The sequence below is a fragment of the Impatiens glandulifera genome, chromosome 6 (genome assembly GCF_907164915.1).
Source record: "Impatiens glandulifera chromosome 6, dImpGla2.1, whole genome shotgun sequence".
NCBI classification, from domain to species: domain Eukaryota; kingdom Viridiplantae; phylum Streptophyta; class Magnoliopsida; order Ericales; family Balsaminaceae; genus Impatiens; species Impatiens glandulifera.
Window position 1 is genome coordinate 31,012,537 of NC_061867.1, and position 23,562 is coordinate 31,036,098.

The following is a 23,562-nucleotide window of genomic DNA, read 5'->3' on the forward strand; positions in this document are numbered from 1 at the left end:
ATAGAAGAAAGTGAAGAAGAAAAACATAGGAACTATAGAAGAACGAGTAATCACCAAGAGAATATTTGAGTAATAGAAAGCTAAAGAGTCATAGTATGATTACTTACCCGTCATAAAGATCCAATATTTCCAAATCTTTAGAAATAATGTCCTGAGAATGTAAGTTGTCTAAGAATATGATATAAGTGATGATAATGGAGTAGTAGTGATGAATTATTAGTATAGAAAAAACTTGTAACTTAGATGCAGGGAAAATAGACTCTGCAGAACCACTCAATTTAGTTTTAGTTTTGTGTAATCAATCAGAAATGAACCTAAAATCATATTTTTCTTATCATTATTATTTATTTATTTTTTTGAAAATATTAATATTGAAATTACTCTACAATAATTATAAAAATTTACATAAATAACTACTAGAGGACTTTGGTGCTATTTAATTGTATTTTTTTTTTTACTTATTTATTTATTTTGATTCATGTTTTAATGTTATGTTTTTGTCGTTGTATGTTAAATAATTTTATATTTTTAATTGGGTAGACACTCAATTTTTGGATTTTATAATTTTAAAATAATTTCGAGCCAATAGTTTTGTTGTAATTCTAAAACAACTCCTTGCACGAGATTAAAATGAATAATTAGTTTAAAAATCGATCTAATTCTAAAATAATTAAAATCTAGGTTATCTTCAAATAAAATCAAAAACATACAAAGAAATTAATAAATACATAATAGGTTCAATGAATTATATTCTTATTGATTAATATAAATTATGTTTATTTTACAGGTTGGAATAAAATTTAAAAAAATGTTCATCGAAGGTGACTGGCGACCGCCGTGTACAGCCACCGAACAACCGTAGCTAGCGAACTACCGAGACCCAGCCCAAATAGGGTAAAACCAAGGGTCCAACTTACACATAGAAGGTCAAGCCACAAGTCAATTGTCACGGGCTCAGTTTTTTCACTGACGATCCGTGCGACATTAGTTACGATCTTCGCAAGAACGAGTAACTAGTCAGCCTTACTCGACGTAACACTCGACGTTTAATAGAATTAACACAAGAATTCTAGAGAGCAACTTTTACAAAGAATAATATTATATCATTTGAATACTTGGTGATTTATAATGTAATACCTCACATGTATATAGGACTAATTCTAGTAATTACATTAACGACACACTAATTTAGGGCATTCCTTATAAGTGTCAATCGGTGATGCACTAATTTAGGGATTCCTTCTAATTGTCAATCAGTGATGGACTAATCAAGGATATTCCTTTTAAGTATCAATTAGTGATGCGCTAATTAAGGACATACCTTTCAACTCTCAATTAGTGATGCGTTAATCATGTACCTGCCTTCCAGCTAAAATATTCCTTGCATTGGGCTTAAGCGGGCTTAAGCCTCCTCCTCTTCTTGGGCCAGGAAAATTGGGTCGTGACATACTCCTTAAGCCTCCTCTTCTTGGGCCAGGAAGATTGGGATGTGAAATTCTCTCCCACTCAATCTGGCGACGTCCTCGTCGCTTCCTCCTTGTAGACCTAGATGATGCCTCCACATAAGATAGAAGTTTTGAGTGACATACTGGCTCTCCAACCCGGTTCTTCTCTAAGAAAGGGTCTTCGTATTTCCTCACAAGCCCCTTGTGAACTTTGGAAAATCGTCTCTCTTGATGGAGGAGAAGTTTTACTATCACTAGGTTTCCTCCGAACTCCAAGTGTCTTATCTTTTTGTCCTCCCATTTCTTCATTCTTTTGGCGGTCTTGCCTAGTTTCTCTCTTGCCCTCTCTTGTTAAAGGTATTGTGCGAGTATTGCCTTCCTCTAAAATGTACATCATATTGGCAGAAAGGAGTAGGATGACATTTACCTTGTCTAGGAACTCTATGCCGAGAACCATTTTGTAGTCGTCCATGTCAATAATGGAGAAATCCAGAAGGCCAGTCCACTCCCCCAAGTTGATCTTTACATTACGAGCAACTCCATAAGTTGCATTTGGTGACGAGTTGACTTCTTTAAGCCACCCTTTCTCCTTAGTGTACTGGATTCCCAGTCTTCCCGCCTCCTTTACCTCTAGAAAGTTGTTATTGGCTCCCGTTTCCAACAAAGCTTTAACCATGTGATTACTTACTTTAGTTTCCACAAATAGTCATCCTTTCTTCGCGGACTTTGGCTCATTAAACTCTGATGTAACATCACTAATTAGGTTTAACGACCCCAGTCGAGATTCATCGTGAAGGCGTTCTTGCTCCTCCATCAATGTTGATAGTTTGTTCTTCATAGGGAACTCTCTTGCTCTATGTGGCCCTTCACAAAAGAAACTGATAGGATCGGCTTAATCAATAGAGACGGGGGTCTGGCGATTGATGAAGACTTATGAAAAACGGTTTGAAAGAAATCTTGATAGGGATTTAATTCACTTTCTATTCTACGCAAACCCTTGTAAACACTTGAAATAGAATCAAGTGTGGAAATGTTTACTTAGGTTTGAAGTTTGCACACACTTAGCTCATTGTTGAATAGAACACACTCTGTTCAACTTACAAGATGAAGAATATCACTCAGCTAAAGGAAGCTTTGATTCTAACTCTATCTTGATTAACACACAATACAATCAGGAAAGCAGCTCACAGTATGAATATTCAAAAGCTTGATTTCTCAGTAATTTCAGTAAGCAAGATGATCGAGAAATTGTCTGTTGTCCTTAGGAATCTTTAAATATGCACAGGTACCAACGGTCGAATCTTCAGAATGATACGTGGCACTCTTCAATTGGAACGCCTCCATAGTACATAACAGACTCTAAATACAAGCATCGTGGCCGTACACAACAATTAGTGCGCCGAATATTCTTTAGAGATTTACCTGCAAAACAAGTAGTGGAAAGGATATTCGCTTACGTGTCATTAGTTAATTGGATGCATCGGGATGTCGTACTGATCTTCATTATAAAGTGGAGTAGGAGTAGCGTACAGCCATAGCACGTGGGTAGGCGGGTGCTAGCTTCAAGCAACTGCTTAAGCAAAGCATTAGAAGTATTTCAATTAGACGACCTCGTCTAATGAAATCAAACGTCCCCGTCTAATAACGAAATCCATTAGACCACCTGGTCTAATGGGATTAGACTTACGTCTAATTGCAATCACTTTAGACTAATTTGAAGGAGTTAGACGGCACGTCTAACTTTCACCAGTTAGACTACACGTCTAACTTTCTCTTTCTATTAGACTGCACGTCTAACTCCACGAGTTAGACTGCACGTCTAATTACGTTCCACTTCAGACTAATCTGAAGGAGTTAGATTATACGTCTAACTTTCACAATCTATTAAACTGCACGTCTAACTCCACGAGTTAGACTGCATGTCTAATTACGAGTCTATTAGACTGCACATCAAGTCCACAAGTTAGACTGCATATCTAATTCCGAATCCATTAGACTACACGTCTAACTCCACGAGTTAGATTGCATGTCTAATTACGAGTCTATTAGACTGCACGTCTAACTCTACGAGTTAGACTGCACGTCTAATTCCTCCAGTTATACTGTACGTCTAACTCCGCTTAATTAGACTACACGTCTAATTTCGCTAGTTAGACTGCACGTCTAACTTTGTGCATCTAATGCCAAATAAGTCTAATTAACCTCATTAGAACTAAGTCTAATGAAATTGTTTTTCAATACACCTGCATCAAAAACAATTAGACGCATATATAATCCATTCATCATTTCATCATCAAAATTCCAATAGTCAAACTATTTCAACACATGGTCAAAATAATTTGACCCACCAATTTCCTCTTTTTTGATGATGTGATTGAAACCTTGCATATATAACAAATTAAGCATTCATCATATAAATGCAGGGTAAAACTTGTTCATCCATCACACATAACCACTTTCAAAAACAATTATTCCAAAAACATAGTCAAAGAAACATAGTTTAAAACAAAGTAAGAGAAAGGAGATCATTGTTCTTCCCTTTTTACACGAGGATCAATTGGATAGTTGAAACCTCCACCTCTTATCCCTTCACTAGTTAGCAGATTTTGAAACGGAGGATGAGCACGACCACCGCGACCGCTTCTACTAGATCTCCCACCACGATCACCGCCACTAGTGCGACCTCCTCGATCACTACCAGATTGCCCACCACCACCACCAATACTACTTCGGCCTCCGCGATCACCACTTCTTCGAGCTCCTCCTCTTTTGGCTGGCCTTGGATTTTCATTGTTGGTTGGAGCACGCTTAGATCTGGTACCGGTTGATACACAGTGACCTCTTCTACTAGGCTCACCTTGAGTGATACGAGTCTGTTCTCTTTCAGCAGCACCTTTTGCATTTTCTTTCTCTTGAAACTTTCTTGCAACGGAGTCGGCATACTCCAACCTTTCACCATTTGTTCTTCTCAAGCTTCCTTGAATTTCAACAAGCTGATTCTTGTATAATTCCATTGATTCCATGACCTCACGATGATTATCAAGATTGATTTGTCTTTCAAGACTCATCATTTTAGATTGACGACTGAAGAGCTGCTTTTAAAATTTGGAGAAATTTAAATTTGAAACATGAGTCTCATACGTATTCTTCTTCAGTGTATTATCCAATTCTTTAAGGATTTTGACACATTCAGCAACTTCTTTTCTATCCTCTTTCTGAGTATTCAAAATATTTACTACATGTGATCCCATAGCTATCACATTCGTCTGAAGAGAGGTAAGCAGAGAAGTCATCGACTTCAGAAGCTTGGTACCATCTGCAGAGTATCCTTCATTGGATGAATCATCCTGTGATTCTGCTGCCATGCTCTGAATGGGATTAGCTTCGATGTGAATCTGCAAGAATTGCTCGGGTTCACCCTTATCAGACTCATTTCCAGTTTTATTTCGCTCTTCTTCATCCAGCTCCCTTTCTGCTCTTTGAAACCTATCAAACAGATTTCCCTTGCTGTGGAGAGGATGAAGAAAATTCTCATGAAGACTACCAACAATAATATAGGGAAATGGAAGAGGCTTGACAGTAACAGAATTTTGATCTTGTTCCCCCTCAGACGAGGAACTCTCTTCTTCTGTATCTTTGTCTTTTGAGGGCTCCCCCTCAGATATGGCAATCTCAGGATGACTAACTTCAGCCACCTTTCCTTGAGCTTCCTCTATTCTGATAACAGGGGATATTAAAACCTCTTTTTCATTTGGATTTTGAACAGTCTCCACAACAGTTTCTTCCTCTTATGTCACAAGAGCTTGGACCAGCTCTTCAACAACAACTTCTTCTTGATTTATAAGAGCTTGTTCTGGCTCTTGAATTATCTCTTCTTCTTCTTCTTCCTCTAGTGATGAATTCTCTGGAATGGGTTCCTTATTTAGATCGATAACAGGTTGAGCCAGTAAACGTCTTTCTTCTTGAGAAATATTTCTAAATTATATCAGAAGAGCAGCAGCTTGCTCATCTGTATCAGTATTATCAATAGAGACATCCATTGATTCGTCTTCATCAGAGAAAATACCAAAATAGCTCACTCCTAAGCAGTTAGCTCCATCAACATATCGAGTGACTATAGAAAGATAGTCAGCCATGATCTCGTTTAATCTCTTTTAAGACTTTCACTTCCACTTCAGCACCTTTCTCAATAGGGTTAAAATTGGCTTTTATGCCTTTAAGGATGGGGAATAGAGCTCTTCCTCTCAAACAAGCTTTGATAAGATCTTTCTTTTTCAGAGCTTCTGACACTTACGTAGTTTTAGCCTATTTGAGAACCTTCTTTTCATCTGCTACAAGCTTGCGCCATTGAGTACTTATTCCTGAACCAGTGATGACCTCATCATACTGGATAGATAATCTGTTCTGGATCCAAGAGTCAAACATTTCCATTTTCTCAGCAGCAATAGCGTTGACTTGATTCATCATGAGGTCAACAATGCATGTTGCCTTAGAAACATCTTCACTTTTTTCAATTACAACATTTTTCCCTTTTCCAACAACCTCAACAGGTTTTGGAGATGGTCTTGGCTCACCAAAAACAATTCCACACGACTACCTTGTGGAACGCATCAATTCATAAGCAGATACAGGTTTCTTGAAGAGTCTTGGAGGGAGCTCTCCTCGAATGACTTTCCCGATAACTATTGAATCTTTCGAAATTGGGTTAGTGGAGGGAGTCTCTCTAACAGAGACAGAAGAAGCCTTTTCAGCATCATCACCAGCAAAATGGGTAAGGACTGCACCTTGTTCTAGTTGGGCAAATTCTGTAGCACCAGCGACTACTTGATCCGGTTGTTGAACAGGAGACTCAGTCCTATCAATATTCTCAATATTTGGACCAGCTGACTCAACAGCATGCCCTTCAGCAGATTCCTTCTCAAGAATAAAAATAGATTTATCTTGTTCCATCACAGGAACATCTAATTTAGGCACATCGGTTAGGGGGTAGAGAAGAGGTTACCTTCGATAACGCCTTCATCGATTTATACGCGTGGGGTGCCTTTGACTTGTCACCTTTTGAAACAGATGACCTTGAAGATCTCCTCAACTGACTGGCAGTCGGAGACAGGGGAGACATGGGAATGGTGGCAAGTTCAACTGGACCTTGCCTGATTCTGGAATCAACAGTTTCAGAATCCTTTTTGAAGAGCTCCTTAGGCTAGTAGAACTAGCCTCTGATTCGATGACAGTTTTGGATCTCTTTTCTCCCGTCGACAAGATGGAAGCGGCTGTCTGTTTAGATCGGATAATCGATTTTCCACCGGTCTGTTGGCTGGAAGCACCCGAAGGAGATTCCTTAAGATTCTTCATTCTAACCAGAGTGTTGGCAACTGTGAACGCATTATACACCCTATTTGAGTTGATCGGTTGAGGTTCACCCATCGGAACACCCAAATGCTCCAACAAACGAATTAGTTGAGCAGCGAACGTTATACTTTCCTTATTCTCCTGATTGATAGAGAAACATAGATTCTGAAATAATGTTAAGGCCCAGTTTACCTGGATTCCTTTTGAAATTGCACACATATAATCAAATCGATCTTGACTATAGAGGTTGAATGAACCAGCCTTCCCCTGAAGCGCTTTAGCCACCACATTATTTAGCAAAATAAACTGTGGTTTAAGAACTTTCTTACTTCCGTTTATATGAATCGCCGAGCCATCAGCAGATAAAACCTTCTTCATCTCTTCCTTTACTTCCGGTGACAGATCCTTGTTGAAGGTATGACCCTCCGACGGAAGTTCAAAGAAATCCGCGAAAAAGGCTTCATCGAAAGATATTTCCATCTCGTTTACAGTTACTAAGATAAAATCTTCCACCATTATTGCAGATTTAAAGAACTCTCTAACTTCATTCTTGTAAAAGATGAAAAGACCGCCAAGATATTTTCCAAGACCGAAATACTCGAGGGTTCTAAACATATCTACCACTTCAGGCTGATCGAAAGTGTAGACTGGTGGAAAATCCACCTGTAAAGTACAATGACCCAGCATAATTCTCTTGTTCACCATTTTCAATAGAATACGAACAGACACAAGATTAGCATAGATTTTTGTTAGGATCTAGATCGCCGCTGGGGAACCGGGGGGTTGAACCGGTTAGCGGTTCACACTCGAAGGGTGGTGGTTAATCTGGTTAGAGATTAATACCGGGGTTTCAATACTACACAACCTGTCACAAACCCTTGAACTAGGTTCAAGCGCGGAAGAGGTTTACTTTCAGGTTGAAGCAGCACACTTGTTTGATAGACAAGGCCGGTTTCGGATGATGGTGATTTGGAAATGGTGGGTCGGTTTCGGTGATCTGGATATTCGGTATGGTTAGTATAGAGTCGGTTTAGAGCGGTGTGGTTAAGTTAGTCGGTTAGATAATGAGGCCGGCAGAAAGTAAATAACAAGACAGATTTTATGGATGTTCGGAGATAAAACTCCTACGTCACCCCTTCCTCTCAAAACTGCGAGAAGGATATTCATTAAGGAATACAAGTACAAGCCGATCGAGACTTATTTCCTGCTCGATAACACTCTTACAATTTACACCGAAATTGTAAAACACACTTTAACTTTCAACACTTAGGCTTTCTAAAACAGCACACTCTTATCACTTGTAGTAAATGCTCTTAGCGCTCGTTATCTCAATAATGTGTCTCTTAATATCTCAATATCACACTGTTGTCCCGCATTTACTCTTCTGCAACTGCCTCCTTTTATAGGTGAAATATGCCAACGGTCATATTTCACTTCCTTGAATCTGATTGGCTGAGCAGAAGTGCAGTGATTCAGTGTTTCAGAGGTTCAGACCTGCGGTCGTTTCCTCAGACCTGATGGTCAACCTCAAACCTGGTGTTCTGTCTCAGATCTGGCGGTCTGTTCTTCCGGTGTGTAAGACAAACCTGCCGGGTTTGTCTTTTACTTGATGTAGGCACTGTCTGTTGGACAGTTGTCTGTACTTGGAAGATTTCCTTTCTGTCTTATCCCGAAGTGGAAGGATCCGGTAGTACTGTCTTCTGCAGCCTACAGTCTTTCCTCAGACTTGCATGAATATGGAAGTGTTCAGTCTGTTCCTTTGGTATCGTTCTCAACAGATACCCGAATTGTCTTCTTGTACTGGTCGGTCATTTGACTTAGCCGAATGTCTTTTGGTAGTGATGTAACCGGACTTCTTCCGGTTATTCTTGTGTTGTGGGTGATCGGCTGTTTGATGATTCCGGTTTTGAGCTTTGGCCGATCCTTTCTTTGTGCGGTCACGTTCCGAATACTCTTGATCGGTTTGGTAGCTTGACCGGTTAGGTTTCTTTAGTCGGTTCTTTTGTTCATCCGGTCCGGTTCCTTGTTCCTGCATGGAAAGTTTATTTAAGTTAGATTTATTTGAACCGGTCTTATTTTATCTAAAAATTTCTCCCTTTTTGATTATTTTATTTAAAATTATCAAAATCATGTAAGTTTGCAACCGTAGGCCGGTTGTTTTGTTTGGCCAGATTTTATAAACTGACTTGGGAGAAATTTTTCGAAAACTGTTGAGAAAAGTTTTGGAAGTCTTTATAAGAGTCTTTATCTTTTATCTAACAATTTCTCCCTTTTTGATTATTTTATTTAAAATTATCAAAACTAAGCAGAAATGCAAAAGATGGCCGGTTTCAAAAAGTAACTTTATATATATAGATAGATAACCGAAAGAGAGAGATATATATAAAAGTACTAAGGCAAGAAGAGGAAAGATAGTCCCTATTCAGAATCCGTGAAGTCATATATGCTCTTCTTCTTCGGTTGCTGTCGGCCGGTCGGTTCGGAAGATCGTCGTCTTGTAGACCGAGACCGTAGTTGTTCTTCGACTTCATCTTCGATTTGGTCGTCCTGCTGCGATGTACTCGGGATGACCGGTTCAGAGACCTCTCTGAGCAGCTCGGCAATTTGAACCTTCTTAAGGGCCTCCTTTTTAGGAGCTTCCCTCCTCCACTTTTTCGGCGCTGAGGCGGAGGCGGCCGCCTTCTTCTTCTTGTTTTCTTCGGCGAATTCTTCCAGCTTCCGTTTTTGCCTTTCCAACCGCTCAGCATCCTCTGCTGCTAGAGCGGTTGCTTTCTTAGCGAATCCTGGGAACAGGGCCTCTCCTCTTTTAATCCGCGCGGCTTCCTCTTCCGCTTCGGTCAGCTGAGATGAGCGCGGTGTCTCTTTATCTTTTCCTGCTTCGGCATCCAGCGCATCCTGGACCCTCTTAGCTACTTGAGCATCAACCGCTACAGCCGCGGCGTCCGCGTTCACCTTAGCCCTTAGAATTTCTGCTATTTGTTCGGAAAGCGCCTTCACTTCGGCCACGAGATTCCCATTTATCTTCTCGAGTTCAGAGACCCGGTTAAGTGTCGTGCCGATCAGATCCTCACTCATCGCAGTCAGCCGTTGATCGGTATCTCTCTCAAGCCGGTCGAGGTCATCCTTTAAATCGGAGGTCATATCCTCCAGAATTGCGGTTCGCTGAACACATTTATCTCGCTGAACCGTCTCTTCCCGCATATCGTCGCCGATTTCTGAGATTCGGTCCCGATTGGAGTTCAAAAGAAACCATGTGGCATCGGCGAAATTGAGTGCCGAGCCAGTGATTCTTTGGAATCTATCCTTGAATGGTTGAACCACTGTACCTTCGAACTCTTGAAGTCGGTTCTCAACCCATTCTTTAGTGAAGTCCGAAGCGGTGACTTCCGGTGGTGGGGGAGGTGATTGCTCGGTGAGATTTGGATCGGCTCTTTCACTGGATTCTATCGGTGCCGCATTCTCCCGTGGAGGTGTTGGGCAGTTAGCCGGAAACCTTTCGATCTTGGGAGCAGTATAAACCGGTACCTGCATTCGGCTGCATATGGCTTCCAGCCGCTCGACTTCTTGAACTAGTTCCCCTTTGGCTTTTTCAAGCCTTGCTAACACCCGCGGCGCTACGGTGTCCACCGATTCCATCTTGTTGAGTTTTTCCTTAATTTTCCTGATTTTTGTCTTTAGTTTCCGAAGTTGAACCTTCGGTAACAAGAGACAAGTTCGGTGTTGTACCTCTTGGAGTGTGTTGGAGTTCGTAATGTTCATCATTAGGTCCTCCACTTCCTCCAGTCTGTTTATACATTGCTCATCTGTGTGGCCCGGTAGGATTTGTCTATACGGTGTATCAAACCGGTGCTCGTGCCACTCCAGGTATAGTTCTTCAACCGACTCGGCTCTTCTTCTAATGCTTTGAAGGAGTTTCCCAGCTATCCTATCGGCCTCTGCTTCTTCGGCCTCCTCCCTCTCTGTGTTGTCGCCTTCATCATCGGCTTCTTTATCAACCTCTTCTCCACCCTCGGTGGTCTCAGGGTTGGTGTTTGGTGCGGCATCCTTAGGACTCTGGGCCGAGCCGTCTTCATTGAGGACCGTTCTATCATCCTCCGTCTTTTCCGTGTCTGTTCTCTCTGAAGCCCACTCCTCATCTTCTGTGTGCTGAGGTGGTTCTGAGAAAGTTATCTTTTCTTTGCCTTTCCCTTCGGCCTTTGCTTTGGCTGAGGCAGCTTTCTTGGCGGTTTTCTTCTTTTGGCCACCTGTGGAACTGGGGGCCGGCTGCGTTCTTTCAAGGAATTGCCTTGATCTGATGAGGCAGCGTTCTGCTACAGCAACGCCGGGACCGATGTCGAGATTTAGGTGGAGGAAGATTTTACCGAGGGGCACGGCGTATCCCCACGACCGGTTTGAATCCGGTTTCACCATGTCCATTAGATTACTGAACACCGATCTTGCCCAGTTGACCTCTTTTCCCTCCATCAGACCGATCAGCATCTTGATTTTGTCTCTTGTGAGGTTGTTGAGGTTTCCTCCCCTCGCCAGGATCGCCCTTGTAAAGATGTCACATATCGGGATATATTCCGGCTTCAACATTTGTTTGCTCCCGGATGTTTTGATCGGCTCATCAGTTGCCGATAGAATGTGGCAAGCCGCCTCAAAGGTGTCCTGCTCTATTTCTGCCGTTGCATCCTGGCCGGTTGTTGGAAGATGCAGGCTCTCGGCCACCAATGCTTCGGTGAGCTCTATTTGTGAACCGCATACAGTCGCGGTGATCTTGTCGTAGGCGACGATTGCGGTTTTGAAGAACTCTTCGACCGCATCTTTGTATATAATATGGGGACCGCCGAGGAAATATTCCAGACCGGTTTTAATTACCCGGTCAATAACTTCCTTCGCCTCGGGCGTACCATTCAACCGGATTTCCTCGAAATCCACTTGAGAGTAGAGTCTGAACAAAGCCGAATCACGCCCCATGTTTAAGAATTTGAGAATGTGAGAGATAACCGCTTAAGAGAGTAAGAGAGCTTAGAGAGAGAAAGCAGATCCGCGTGAGAATGAAGTAAAATGACCGAAAGTCCCTTTTATAGATGCGGTTTGGAAGCCCAACCGTCCCATCAATAAAAGGCGGGAATTTTCCCTCCGAATTGAAATGAGCGCCAAACCGTGGGCGCCAAACAAAGGGCGGCAAACAGAGGGGCGGCAATTTTGGGCGGGAAATCTCCCTTCAAAAGCCTTTGCTTATGTCATTGATGACGCACTCTTCTTCTAGAAACCGATTGATGATTCGGTTTCTAAGTCCAATCGGTTATTTTGAGTGATTAGAGTGTTAACAGATTAAGCAGATTTTATGTGACCGGATAAGAATGCGGTTATAATTTGAAGATGTTAACCAGTTACTTAGATAAATATTCAAAGAATTGAGAAGACACGGTCATTTAAACTGAAATGATATTAAAATTCAAGAAATAGCAGAGAAAGGAAACCGATATAAGATTCGGTACAGAGATAGGCATACAGAAATAATGTAAAGTATAGCCTATTGAAAAGACATTCTCCAGATTCGGTCTATTGCCGAATCCCTGTCGAGGATGTTTGAAGAGGAAGCCGGTGTGCCCGGTCCGAATTCTGGTCGGTACCCAAGAATCAGCTTGCTAATATGCGGTGCATAACCGAGCCCTTTCTTGGTCAGCACCATATTCTTTAGGTTTTCCCATATGACCGTTGACCAGTTGATGGCCGATTCGCAAAGAATGTGGGTCATGATGTTGTAGGTATTCCTAGAATACCGTTGATTAGGTGATTGACAAAGAATTGACCGGGTCACGATTTCGAGCAGTAGCTGACCGTGACTAGCAAGTTGGGTTTTTGGCCCAAAGTGTTCCACCGGAGAAGGGGTGGCCGACAGGTATTGCGCGGTTTCAAATCCCGCAAGGTCCTGAATAGTCGGAAAGTCAGAGAAACCTTCAGTGGGTAGACCAAATAGTGAGGCAAATTCAACCTCGTCGGTCCAGAACGTGTGGTCTCTGACAGTAGAGACGATATACTTCCCCCTGATGCAGGCGCTTCGAAAGAAGGCCTTGACATCGTCTAGGAGAATAGGGCCGGCCTCTTCAAGAAAAGGTCGAAGACCGGTTTCAGCGAGAGAGTCATACATGAGTTTCTGCTTAGTAGTACAGTCCCTCTCGCCCGTGCAAGAGTTGAAATCAATGCTTAGAAAGTTTCCCAGAGTTCTGCTCGGCATGATTTCGGTATTGAGAGAGACAGGATTCAAGAATATCAGAAGTGAGTTTGTGCTTTTCGGATGTGATAAAATGAGTAGTGGATGGCTCCTTATATAGGATCGGTTTTGGAGGGAAAATCTGAGCATTGATGGTCAGTTTTGTTTTATTAAGGAAATGAATCTTTACCTTTTCAAGGCGCATGGGGAAGCGGTAGATAGCAAAGCCCTAGGTAAGTGTTAGTTGGGAAGTAACCAGGTTAGTTAGATTTTAAATGTGCGGGTAGTTGGGGGTTATCTCATTGATTGGGATTATCTCATTAAATGCACTTGAACATAACCGAGATTAATTAGATAGAGGCCGAAAATAACAGAGACAATGCCGAAAATGGCATAAAGAGCGATGAAATCAAGAAAGACACAAATAAAGCCGAAAGAAACATAGGAGAGGTCGAAACGATCAAACTTGTGTTGAATAAGAATACACCCGGTGCATGAAGCAAAACGACCGGGTGCAAGAAGGAGTGTTTCAGGGTGCATAGGGGTTGACATCACCGTTGTTGCGGTTCCTTCTCCTCCAGGCCCTCTCGAACCGCCTATAGAATGGATCGGTTACTTCTTTAGTCAGCACCTGAGCTTGGTTCAAACCTTCACCGGGACAGGTTGGGACTCCAAGCTCCACAAGGAGGCTGCTTATTTGGGGAATGAAACCAACTGATCGGATGCCGACCATCCAGATAAGGGTGTCAAAGAGCACCCTAGACCAGTTTACCGGTGTGCCGGTGATTATAGCCGCCATCATGTTGAAGTTCGAGACACTGTAGGTGTTTGTGACGTCCCTACCAAATATGCTTTTGCCGATCACATCATTTAGAAGCTGATATTCAGCTCTCAGACGCGATTTTGCTCCGTGATCTTCAACTGGTTCGTCAGACCGGGAAAAGGCGATGGAGACCTCGGCCTTTACATCTGCCGGAATGTCTAGATCTGTTATCCCGTGCCTTGGCAGGCTGAGACACCGCGCAAAGTCCCGTTCGGTGAAATCAAAGACAATGCCTCCCACTTTGGATTGGATGTGGGTTTCAAAGTGGGGGGTGCCCCTAAACACCTTTGCGTGGTAGAAAAATTCCAAAACGGATTCCGGATAGATGGTATGTTTGTCGTCTAGGAAACACTGAAGGCCGGTTTCCTCTAGAGACTTGATCATCTTATATATCTCATATTGATCTGTGGTTGAGCAGGATTGAAAATCAACCTGAATGATGTTGGGAAACTGAGACATTTTTGCCTTAGTGAGGGGGTATTCTTTTGTCTTGTATGATGTGGTGAGTGTTTGCTTCACTTAAATACTGGTTTAGGGACTATCCTATTGTCCAGGCATTAAATGAGATGGTATGTATTAACTGCAGGATAAGAGATTTTGCATGAAATAGGCAGGTTTGCAGTCTGGGTGTCGGTCATAGGCCTGAACTGTGAAAGATATCAAAAGATCTTCACGTCTTTTTAGGCGCGACCTATTTTACTTTGAGAGGGTAATGTTTCAGAACAGATATCCTTAATCCCTGATAACTATTCCTCTTCTGTTTGAAATTCAAATAATCTAGGGTTGCCTGCTTCCGAACCGGTCAGGTATCAGTTGTTCATCCCGATGCGGTTATTTGGCGCATGCACCAAGTAGCCGGTCGGTTTACTCTATCTGATAAACTGGGCGGTTCTTCCACAGACACCCTGAAGATTCGAAATTCAACAGCTTAGGAAGAATTACCGGTTTTGTCTATCTAAACCGGTTTCCCTTTAAGCATCCTTTCGAAGGATTTGGCTAATGTCGGTTAAGCCGAGAGTAAGCCTGAATTAAGAAAACTTAGCTTCCTGTAGCGGCTTTGTGAAGATATCGGCTACTTGTTGATCGGTCGGTACGTATTCCAACCGGATATTCTTCAGCGTGACATGCTCCCGGATGAAGTGATGCCTTATGTCGATGTGCTTGGTTCTGGAGTGGAGAACCGGATTGTAGGTGATCGCTATGGCACTCGTGTTGTCACAGAATATCGGGGACTCTTCGGCTATGACACCGAAGTCCTTCAGTTGTTGTTGGATCCAGAGGAGTTGAGAGCAGCAACTTCCGGCCGCCAGATATTCAGCTTCTGCAGTGGATGTGGCCACTGATGTCTGTTTCTTGCTATGCCATGAAACGAGCCGGTCACCAAGGAACTAACATGTTCCGCTGGTGCTTTTTCTGTCAATCTTACACCCTGCATAATCTGCATCTGAGTAACTTGTTAGATTGAAGGACGAGTCCTTTGGGTACCACAGACCGACATCAGGTGTGCCCTTTAGATACTTCAGTATCCTCTTTGCGGCTGTGTAATGGGATTGCTTTGGATTTGCTTGAAATCTCCCACAAACACCAATTGCAAATAGGATGTCCGGTCTACTCGCTGTCAGGTACAGTAGGGAACCGATCATGCCCCGGTATGCAATCTGGTCTACCGATTGGCCCTCATCATCTCTGTCCAGTTTAATGGATGAGCTCATTGGAGTAGCCGCCGAGGAGCAGGTGTCCATCCCGAATTTCTTTAGTAGCTCCTTGGTATATTTAGGTTGACTGATGAATGTTCCTTCTTTGAGTTGTTTGACCTGAAGACCTAGGAAGAAACTTAATTCTCCCATCATACTCATCTCAAACTTGTCAGTCATCATTTTTGAAAACTTGTCACATAGCTTAGGATCGGTGGAACCGAAAATAATGTCATCTACATAAATTTGAACAAGTACGATATGTTCCTTCTTTTCAAATTTGAACAGTGTTTTATCCACCGATTCGATGGTGAAATCATGTTTTAATAGAAATGCGGTTAGTGTATCATACCAGGCTCTAGGTGCTTGCTTTAGACCGTATAAAGCTTTATTTAGCCGGTATACATGGTTTGGAAATGCAGCGCTTTTGAAACCGGGTGGTTGTTCAACATACACTTCTTCACGTAGGTCACCGTTCAGAAATGCACTTTTAACATCCATTTGAAAAACCTTAAAGTTTTTGAAAGCCGCAAAAGCTAGAAAAATCTTAATGGCTTCAATCCTGGCTACAGGAGCAAATGATTCTTCAAAATCAATGCCTTCTTCCTGTTTGTAACCTTGTGCCACTAATCTGGCTTTGTTTCTTGTGACCAAACCGTCCTCATTGAGTTTGTTTCTGAATACCCATCTTGTTCCTATGACCGATTGATCTTTCGGTCTGGGGACTAGGTACCAGACTTTACTACTCTCGAACTGGTTTAGCTCTTCTTGCATTCCCAAGATCCAATCCGGATCTGACAATGCTTCATCTATTCTTTTCGGTTCAATCTGGGATATGAAAGCAGAGTTAAAATATCCTTCCAGAAGTTGACTCCTAGTTCGAACAGGTTCTGAAGGGTCACCTATAATTTGCTCAGGAGGATGTTTACTGTTTCTTCTGAGATTCAGTTCAGGGATGTCTACCAAATTACCGTTTATTTGATCAAGGCTAGACATGTCGGTAGGCTGAACGAGATTGTCAGACCGACCGACTCCCTCGGATTGGACCGAAGTGTCAGCTTCCTTTTTTGGAACAGCTTGATCCGGCTGGGTTTCAATGTTACCCATTTGGTCATGGATAAACCGCCTGAAGACCGGAGTCTCATCTTCACTATCAGAATGAATATCATTATTTTCCAATCTGTTGTGTAGATCAAAACATGAAGCAGTGTTGCTTTCAACCGATTCATCGAAAACAACGTGAATTGTTTCCTCCATGGTTGCAGTTCTATTATTATATACTCTATATGCTTTACTTACTGCCGAGTACCCTAGCATGATGCCGGTATCGGTTTTTGAATCAAAAACGGTGAGTTGGGTTTTACCATTTATATGAATATAACATTTACAACCGAAAATCCTGAGGTACTTGAGTTTGAGAATTCTGTTAAAATAAACCTCATACGGTGTTTTGTTGTGAAATCTGTTTATTAAAGAGCGGTTTTGTGTATAGCATGCAGTGTTGATAGCCTCAGCCCAAAATTTCTGAGCAATGCGGAGTCGGCTATCATGGACCGTGCGGCTTCCTTGAGAGTCCGGTTTCTTCTCTCGGCCAGGCCATTTTGTTGAGGAGTCCTAGCACTAGACAACTCGTGTCTAATGCCGGATTCATCAAGATATGCAGTTAATGTACTATTGGTAAATTCGGTACCTCGATCACTTCGAATGCTATTAATGCGAGTTGATTTTTCATTTTGCAGTCGCTTAAGAAGTGTAATCAGGTTTGATACGGTTTCACGTTTAGATGGTAGAAATATTACCCATGTATATCTAGAATAATCATCAATAACTACCATGGTGTAGAGCATGCCTCCTAAACTAACAACCTGAATCGGTCCAAACAAGTCCATATGAAGGAGGTCTAAGCATCGGCTAGATTGAATGTTTCCTTTACTTTTAAAAGATGACCTAGTTTGTTTACCCATTTGGCATGCTGAACAAACCTTATCCTGGTTAAATACTATGTCAGGAATACCTTCAACTAGCTTTTTACCGCGAATGTAGTTTAAGGTTTTCATGTTTAGATAGTTTAGTCTCTTGTGCCATAGCCAGGTTTGATCAGTCTTAGCTATCATGCGTATAGGATATTCTACTTTAGTTTTCCAGTCTACCTTGTAAATGTTACCTATCCTATTTCCGGTTAGCAGTACGATACCTTGAGAGTTCTTAACTAAGCATGCATGTTTAAGAAATTCTACCGTGTATCCAGCATCACACATCTGACTAATGCTAAGTAGGTTAAAACTTAGGTTTTCAACTAAAAGTACATTATCAATAGTTAGGTTACCATGGACAATCTTACCCTTGCCCACAGTTTTACCTTTTGAGTTGTCACCAAAAGTGATTAAAGCACCGGTTACTGTTCTGATATCGGTTAGCAAATTGTTGTTTCCGGTCATGTGCATTGTTCCTGCATGGAAAGTTTATTTAAGTTAGATTTATTTGAACCGGTCTTATTTTATCTAACAATTTTTGAGAGAGAAAGGCAGAGAAATTTAGGGTTATTAGAAATCTTGAGAGATAAAAAGCTTTCAATCTCATGCAAAAATGTCCTTATATAGACCATGGGAAGTTATGCAGGATAACCGTCGTTTTTCCTAGGGGTATGCCCCATCATTTAAAATTAGACGTCCTTTCCAAAGAGTCATCATTATAATTGAGGTTATATCAGTCATTCTCTTTTAACTTAAGAGACACATGTCTTCATGTTATTATGAGATGACTGTTTTAATGTTTGAGCGGGAAAATCAGATATCTCCTCACGTGGATAGCTGTCCTTGATCATTCTAAAAGGCACGTATATGACGTTTTTCTTACTACACAAATCTATAAAACTAAACGTCTATTAGACGTGTGGGTCCATTAGACGCATACGTCTAATTGCGTGTTGTAAAGAATACATCTAATGTTTATTAGACGCATACGTCTAATTGCGTGTTGTAAAGAATTCGTCTAATGTTTATTAGACGTGAGTTTGGTTAGACGTGAGCATCCTCTTGCTCATGACGTAAAAATGTCTAACGTCTATTAGACGTGTACATCTAACCGCGTTGGTTTTAAACAATGACATATAGACCTAGATGTATAGATTTTGAGCAAAAATAAGCCTAAGTACAGACCATTTCTTTTAGACACCCTTCTCTAATAGACCGATTAAGGTCATTCATCTTGAGAGTATCTTTACTTTCAGAGTAATTTTTCCCTCTCATTTTGTATAATTACAAAAATGAATAACCAAATGTTTTGAGATCCTTCGGACCCAAAAATATTTTAATATAAAAACATATAAAATCATTTATTCTTCTGGAATGACAGCATCCATTGTTGATCTTCTGAACTGTATACTCAAAAGAGTATTCTCCATGCTTCCTTCCTGTAATCCTTCTGCATCACCTACATAACAAACTATTTACAAACTTGGTACCCATATTCAATTGGGTCCTCGATATATTAGTCCCTTAGGAATCCATATTTGACATATTCTAATGGATTTCCCATGTTGCGTTGTGATTAATGCGTATGATTTTGACTTAGAAGACGACTTTCTACTAGCCACTGATCCCTTAGCTTTTGAAGAAGACTTTCTTTTAAAACTCCTTGACTTTGAGTCAGGTTTAGATTGCCAGACTTGCTAGTTGCTTCTAATTTGTTCTTTAGCCAGCTAACAGTCGGCGGAACATAAATAATTTCATTCTTAACAGCTACTTCTTGGTGAATAGGATCAGATTCACTATCAGTCAAACTCCCTTTAATAAAACTTATTGGCTTAAGCTTGTCATTTGATGAGTTTGATGTTTTGCAGGACATGTTAGGTCATTTCCATCAAATCCTAGACCGGATCTAGATCCAGTAGGTCTTAACATGATGATCTGATATTTGACAACTTCTCCAAACCTTGTCCATGCACTGATAACATAGTTTCACCTTTTGTTTTCATCTGAAATCATTTGAATCTGTTCTTTGAGCATCTTATTCTCAGATGAGATCTCTTTAATTTTCTTTTCAAAAACATTTGATTCAAGAGTTTGAGGTAAAACTGGTTGAAATACAACATGTGAAGATTTAGTTTCATTTAGAGATTCTGCTAGCTTTCTGTACTCAATGACCATGTCATTTAGTGCAGCCACCAATTGTTCCTTTGAAAATCTTTCAGAAGAGAAGTCAAATACCTCAGTTTCCTGAGTCTATTCTTCATCTTCTCTTGCCATGAAGCAGGCCACTTCTTCGTCATCACTATCACTTGATGAGAAGTAGGAGTCACGAATTATTCTTCGGTTCTTCACGTCACCTACAATAAGAGCCTTCAGCTCTTTTCCATCAACTTTCGTATCTTCACGTTTTGGCTTCCGGTATTCCGATTGATAATGACCTAGAATACCACAATTAAAACACCTAATATTAGCCTTTGATTTCTTATTATCATTAGAATTTGAAGAGCTTGAGTTAGGGTTGCTCTTCTTCATGAAGTCGCCAAACTTCTTCACGAAGAGAGACATGGCGTCGCTGCTCAGTTGATGTGCCGCCATCTTCACATCAGTAGATACAAGTGGTTCTTCAGCAGTCACTAGGGCTTTCGCAATGATAATGTATTTGGATTGATCTTCTTCAATTCTGCAGTTTAGCTCGAACTCATAGTCCTTGAGATCAGCAAACAAATCGAAGAGAGAGATCTTGTTGAGATCTTTGGACTCCCTCATAGCCATCGTCTTTATGTCTCGTTCCCTTGGAAGAGCACGCATGACTTTGATAGCAAGCTCCCTGTTGCTATAGGTCTTGCCTAGAATGGTTAGGGATGAAAAAATATTACTGAATCTGGTGTCGAACTCGTTCATGGTTTCACCCGGACGCATCTTGAAACTGTCAAACTGTTGAGTGGCAATCATAATCTTGTTTTCCTTGGTTTGCTCGTTTCCCTCACACAGTTGGGTGAGTGTGTCCCAGACCTCTTTAGTAGTATCACACTCGATAATGTAGTTGAACATGATGTCATCGAGAGATGTGTACAGAACATCAAGAGCCATATTGTTGAGGTTGTTATTCCTCTTTTCTTCACTGGTCCAGTCATCTTTCTCCTTATCAATCTTGATAGGACCTTCTGTGATGACACTCCACATATCGTCATAAAGAGAAGAGAGATGAGCACGAACTCTCTTCTTCCATACGATGTAGTTCTCTCGGGAGAAAGTTGGAATAGCGGTTGCACTAACATCTTTGGTTATGGTTGTCATTTTTCAGGAAAGGATTGAGAATAGAAACAGAGCTCTGATACCAATTGATATGATCAGCTTAATCAATAGAGACGGGGGTTTGACGATTGATGAAGGCTTATGAAAAACGGTTTGAAAGAAATCTTGTTAGGGATTTAATTCACTTTCTATTCTACGCAAACCCTTGTAAACACTTGAAACAAAAACAAGTGTGGAAATGTTTACTTAGATTTGAAGCTTAAGATAAAAAATTAGAAGATGACAGAAAAGAACAACACAGCAGTTTGTTTATTGATGTTCGAAGAAAACTCTCCTACGTCACCCCTTCTTCCAACCACCGGAAGGATTCACTATAATACGATTCAATCAAATACAGTTTGCACACACTTAGCTCACTGTTGAACAAAACACACTCTATTCAACTTACAAGATGAAGAATATGACTCAGCTAAAGGATGCTTTGATTCTAACTCTCTCTTGATTAACACACAGTACAATCAGGAAAGCAACTCACGGTATGAATATTCAAAAACTTGATTTCTTAGTAATTTCAGTAAGCAAGATGATCGAGAGATTGTTCGTTGTCCTTAGGAATCTTTAAATATGCACAGGTACCAACGGTCGAATCTTCAGAATGATACGTGGCACTCTTCTATTGGAACGCCTCCATAGTACACATCAGACTCTGTATACAAGGATCGTAGCCGTACACAACAAGTAGTGCGCCGAATATTCTTCATAGATTTACCTCCAAAACAAGTAGTGGGAAGGATATTTGTTTACGTGTCATTAGTTAATTGGATGCATCGGGTTGTCGTACTAATCTTCACTATAAAGTGGAGCAGGAGTAGCGTACAGCCATAGCACGTGGGTAGGCGGGTGCTAGCTTCAAGCAACTGCTTAAGCAAAGCATTAGACGTATTTCAATTAGACGACCTCGTCTAATGAAATCAAACGTCCCCGTCTAATAACAGAATCCATTAGACCACCTGGTCTAATGGGATTAGACTTACGTCTAATTGCAATCACTTTAGACTAATCTGAAGAAGTTAGACAGCACGTCTAACTTTCACCAGTTAGACTACACATCTAACTTTCTCTTTCTATTAGACTGCACGTCAAACTCCACGAGTTAAACTGCACGTCTAATTACGTTCCACTTCAGACTAATTTGAAGGAGTTAGACTATACGTCTAACTTTCACAATCCATTAGACAGCACGTCTAACTCCACGAGTTAGACTGCACGTCTAATTACGAGACTATTAGACTGCACGTTTAACTCCACGAGTTAGACTGCACGTCTAATTCCGAATCCATTGGACTGCACGTCTAACTCCACGAGTTAGACTGCACGTCTAATTACGAGTCTATTAGACTGCACGTCTAACTCCATGAGTTAGACTGCACGTCTAACTCCACGAGTTAGACTGCACATCTAATTCCTCCAGTTAGACTGCACGTCTAACTCCGCTTAATTAGACTACACGTTTAATTTTGCTAGTTAGACTGCACGTCTAACTTTGTGCATCTAATGCCAAATCGGTCTAATTAACCTCATTAGAACCAAGTCTAATGAAATTGTTTTCAATACACTTGCATCAAAAACAATTAGACGCATATATAATCCATTCATCATTTCATCATCAAAATTCCAATAGTCAAACTATTTCAACACATGGTCAAAATAATTTGACCCAACAGAAACACTTTATCCAGGGTTTCTCCCCACATTTCTCATCCCGATCTTCTCTACCATTGGGTTTGGTAGACTTAATATGGTCTTCATTGTTGTAGATATGGTTTCCACCATTTTCCCCCTTATCATTCCTCTCATAGGTCGACTTTGGTTTCTCTTGCCTTCTCATTTCGAAAAGTGATTCAGCCACGACAATAGCGGTGTTTAGATCTTGGATACCACACCGTTCCAACTCCAGCTTCCCCCACATTTGTAGACCATTAGTGAAGGCAAACAAGGCTTCGTCGTCTGAGTAATTAGGGATTTCAAGGAGAGTGGCGATGAACTCCTTGACATACTCCTTAATACTCCCTCTATGTGAGAGCCACTGCAACTTGGCTCTTGCTTCTCGAATGGCATTTTCAGGATAGAACTGTCTCTTAAGTTTCTCCTTGAATTCACTCCAAGTAATTAGCTTTTTAATGAACACGGTGACATGAAAATTAAAATACACTAATTTATAATAATATTTATAATTTTAAAATAATATTTTAAAATTTTGAAATCAAAATAACTTAAAGAATGAGTTAAAACCAAATTAAGGGTTATTTATTATAATAATTACACTCTAATTAAGGAAGTTATTCAAAAATTCAAAAATAATTTGAGATTAAAATATTTTATTTATTTTATCCAAATTAAACCTAAGAAGGGGTTAAAATTATTTAATTATGATTTAAACACGAATTATGTGTAATTATTGGCTTAAAATAATTAAATAAATACCCCAAAATATCTATAAAAAAAATAATGGACATAATTTTTATTATGTTTCCAATTTTTTAAAGATTCTTTTTGAAGAAAAACGTAAGAAATATGTTAAAATTCGATTTCAAATAACCCTTTTATAAAAAATAAATTTATAATCCTGTGTAGCCGAAATTATGTTTAACGGTTGCAGTTGAACTCTCGGCTATTGGATCAGCACTGGATTTTCATCTTGCGCCTAGGAATCGACTACGTAGTCAGTTGTAGCCAAGCGCGCACGCGCCCGGGTCCACAACAGATTGACTAACGGGACGCTAACTCCCGTTAGTCCAAACGCTCCAACGCTAACGGATCTCCA

General features: G+C 40.8%; 1 protein-coding gene across 1 annotated transcript; it reads right to left on the reverse strand.

The window, feature by feature from the left end:
* Window positions 1-3,970: 3,970 nt before the first annotated feature.
* Window positions 3,971-4,516, reverse strand: LOC124943488 (keratin, type II cytoskeletal 1-like). Its single transcript, XM_047483986.1, has one exon. The coding sequence runs from the start codon at window positions 4,514-4,516 to the stop codon at window positions 3,971-3,973; it is 546 nt and encodes a 181-aa protein (XP_047339942.1).
* Window positions 4,517-23,562: the final 19,046 nt, after the last annotated feature.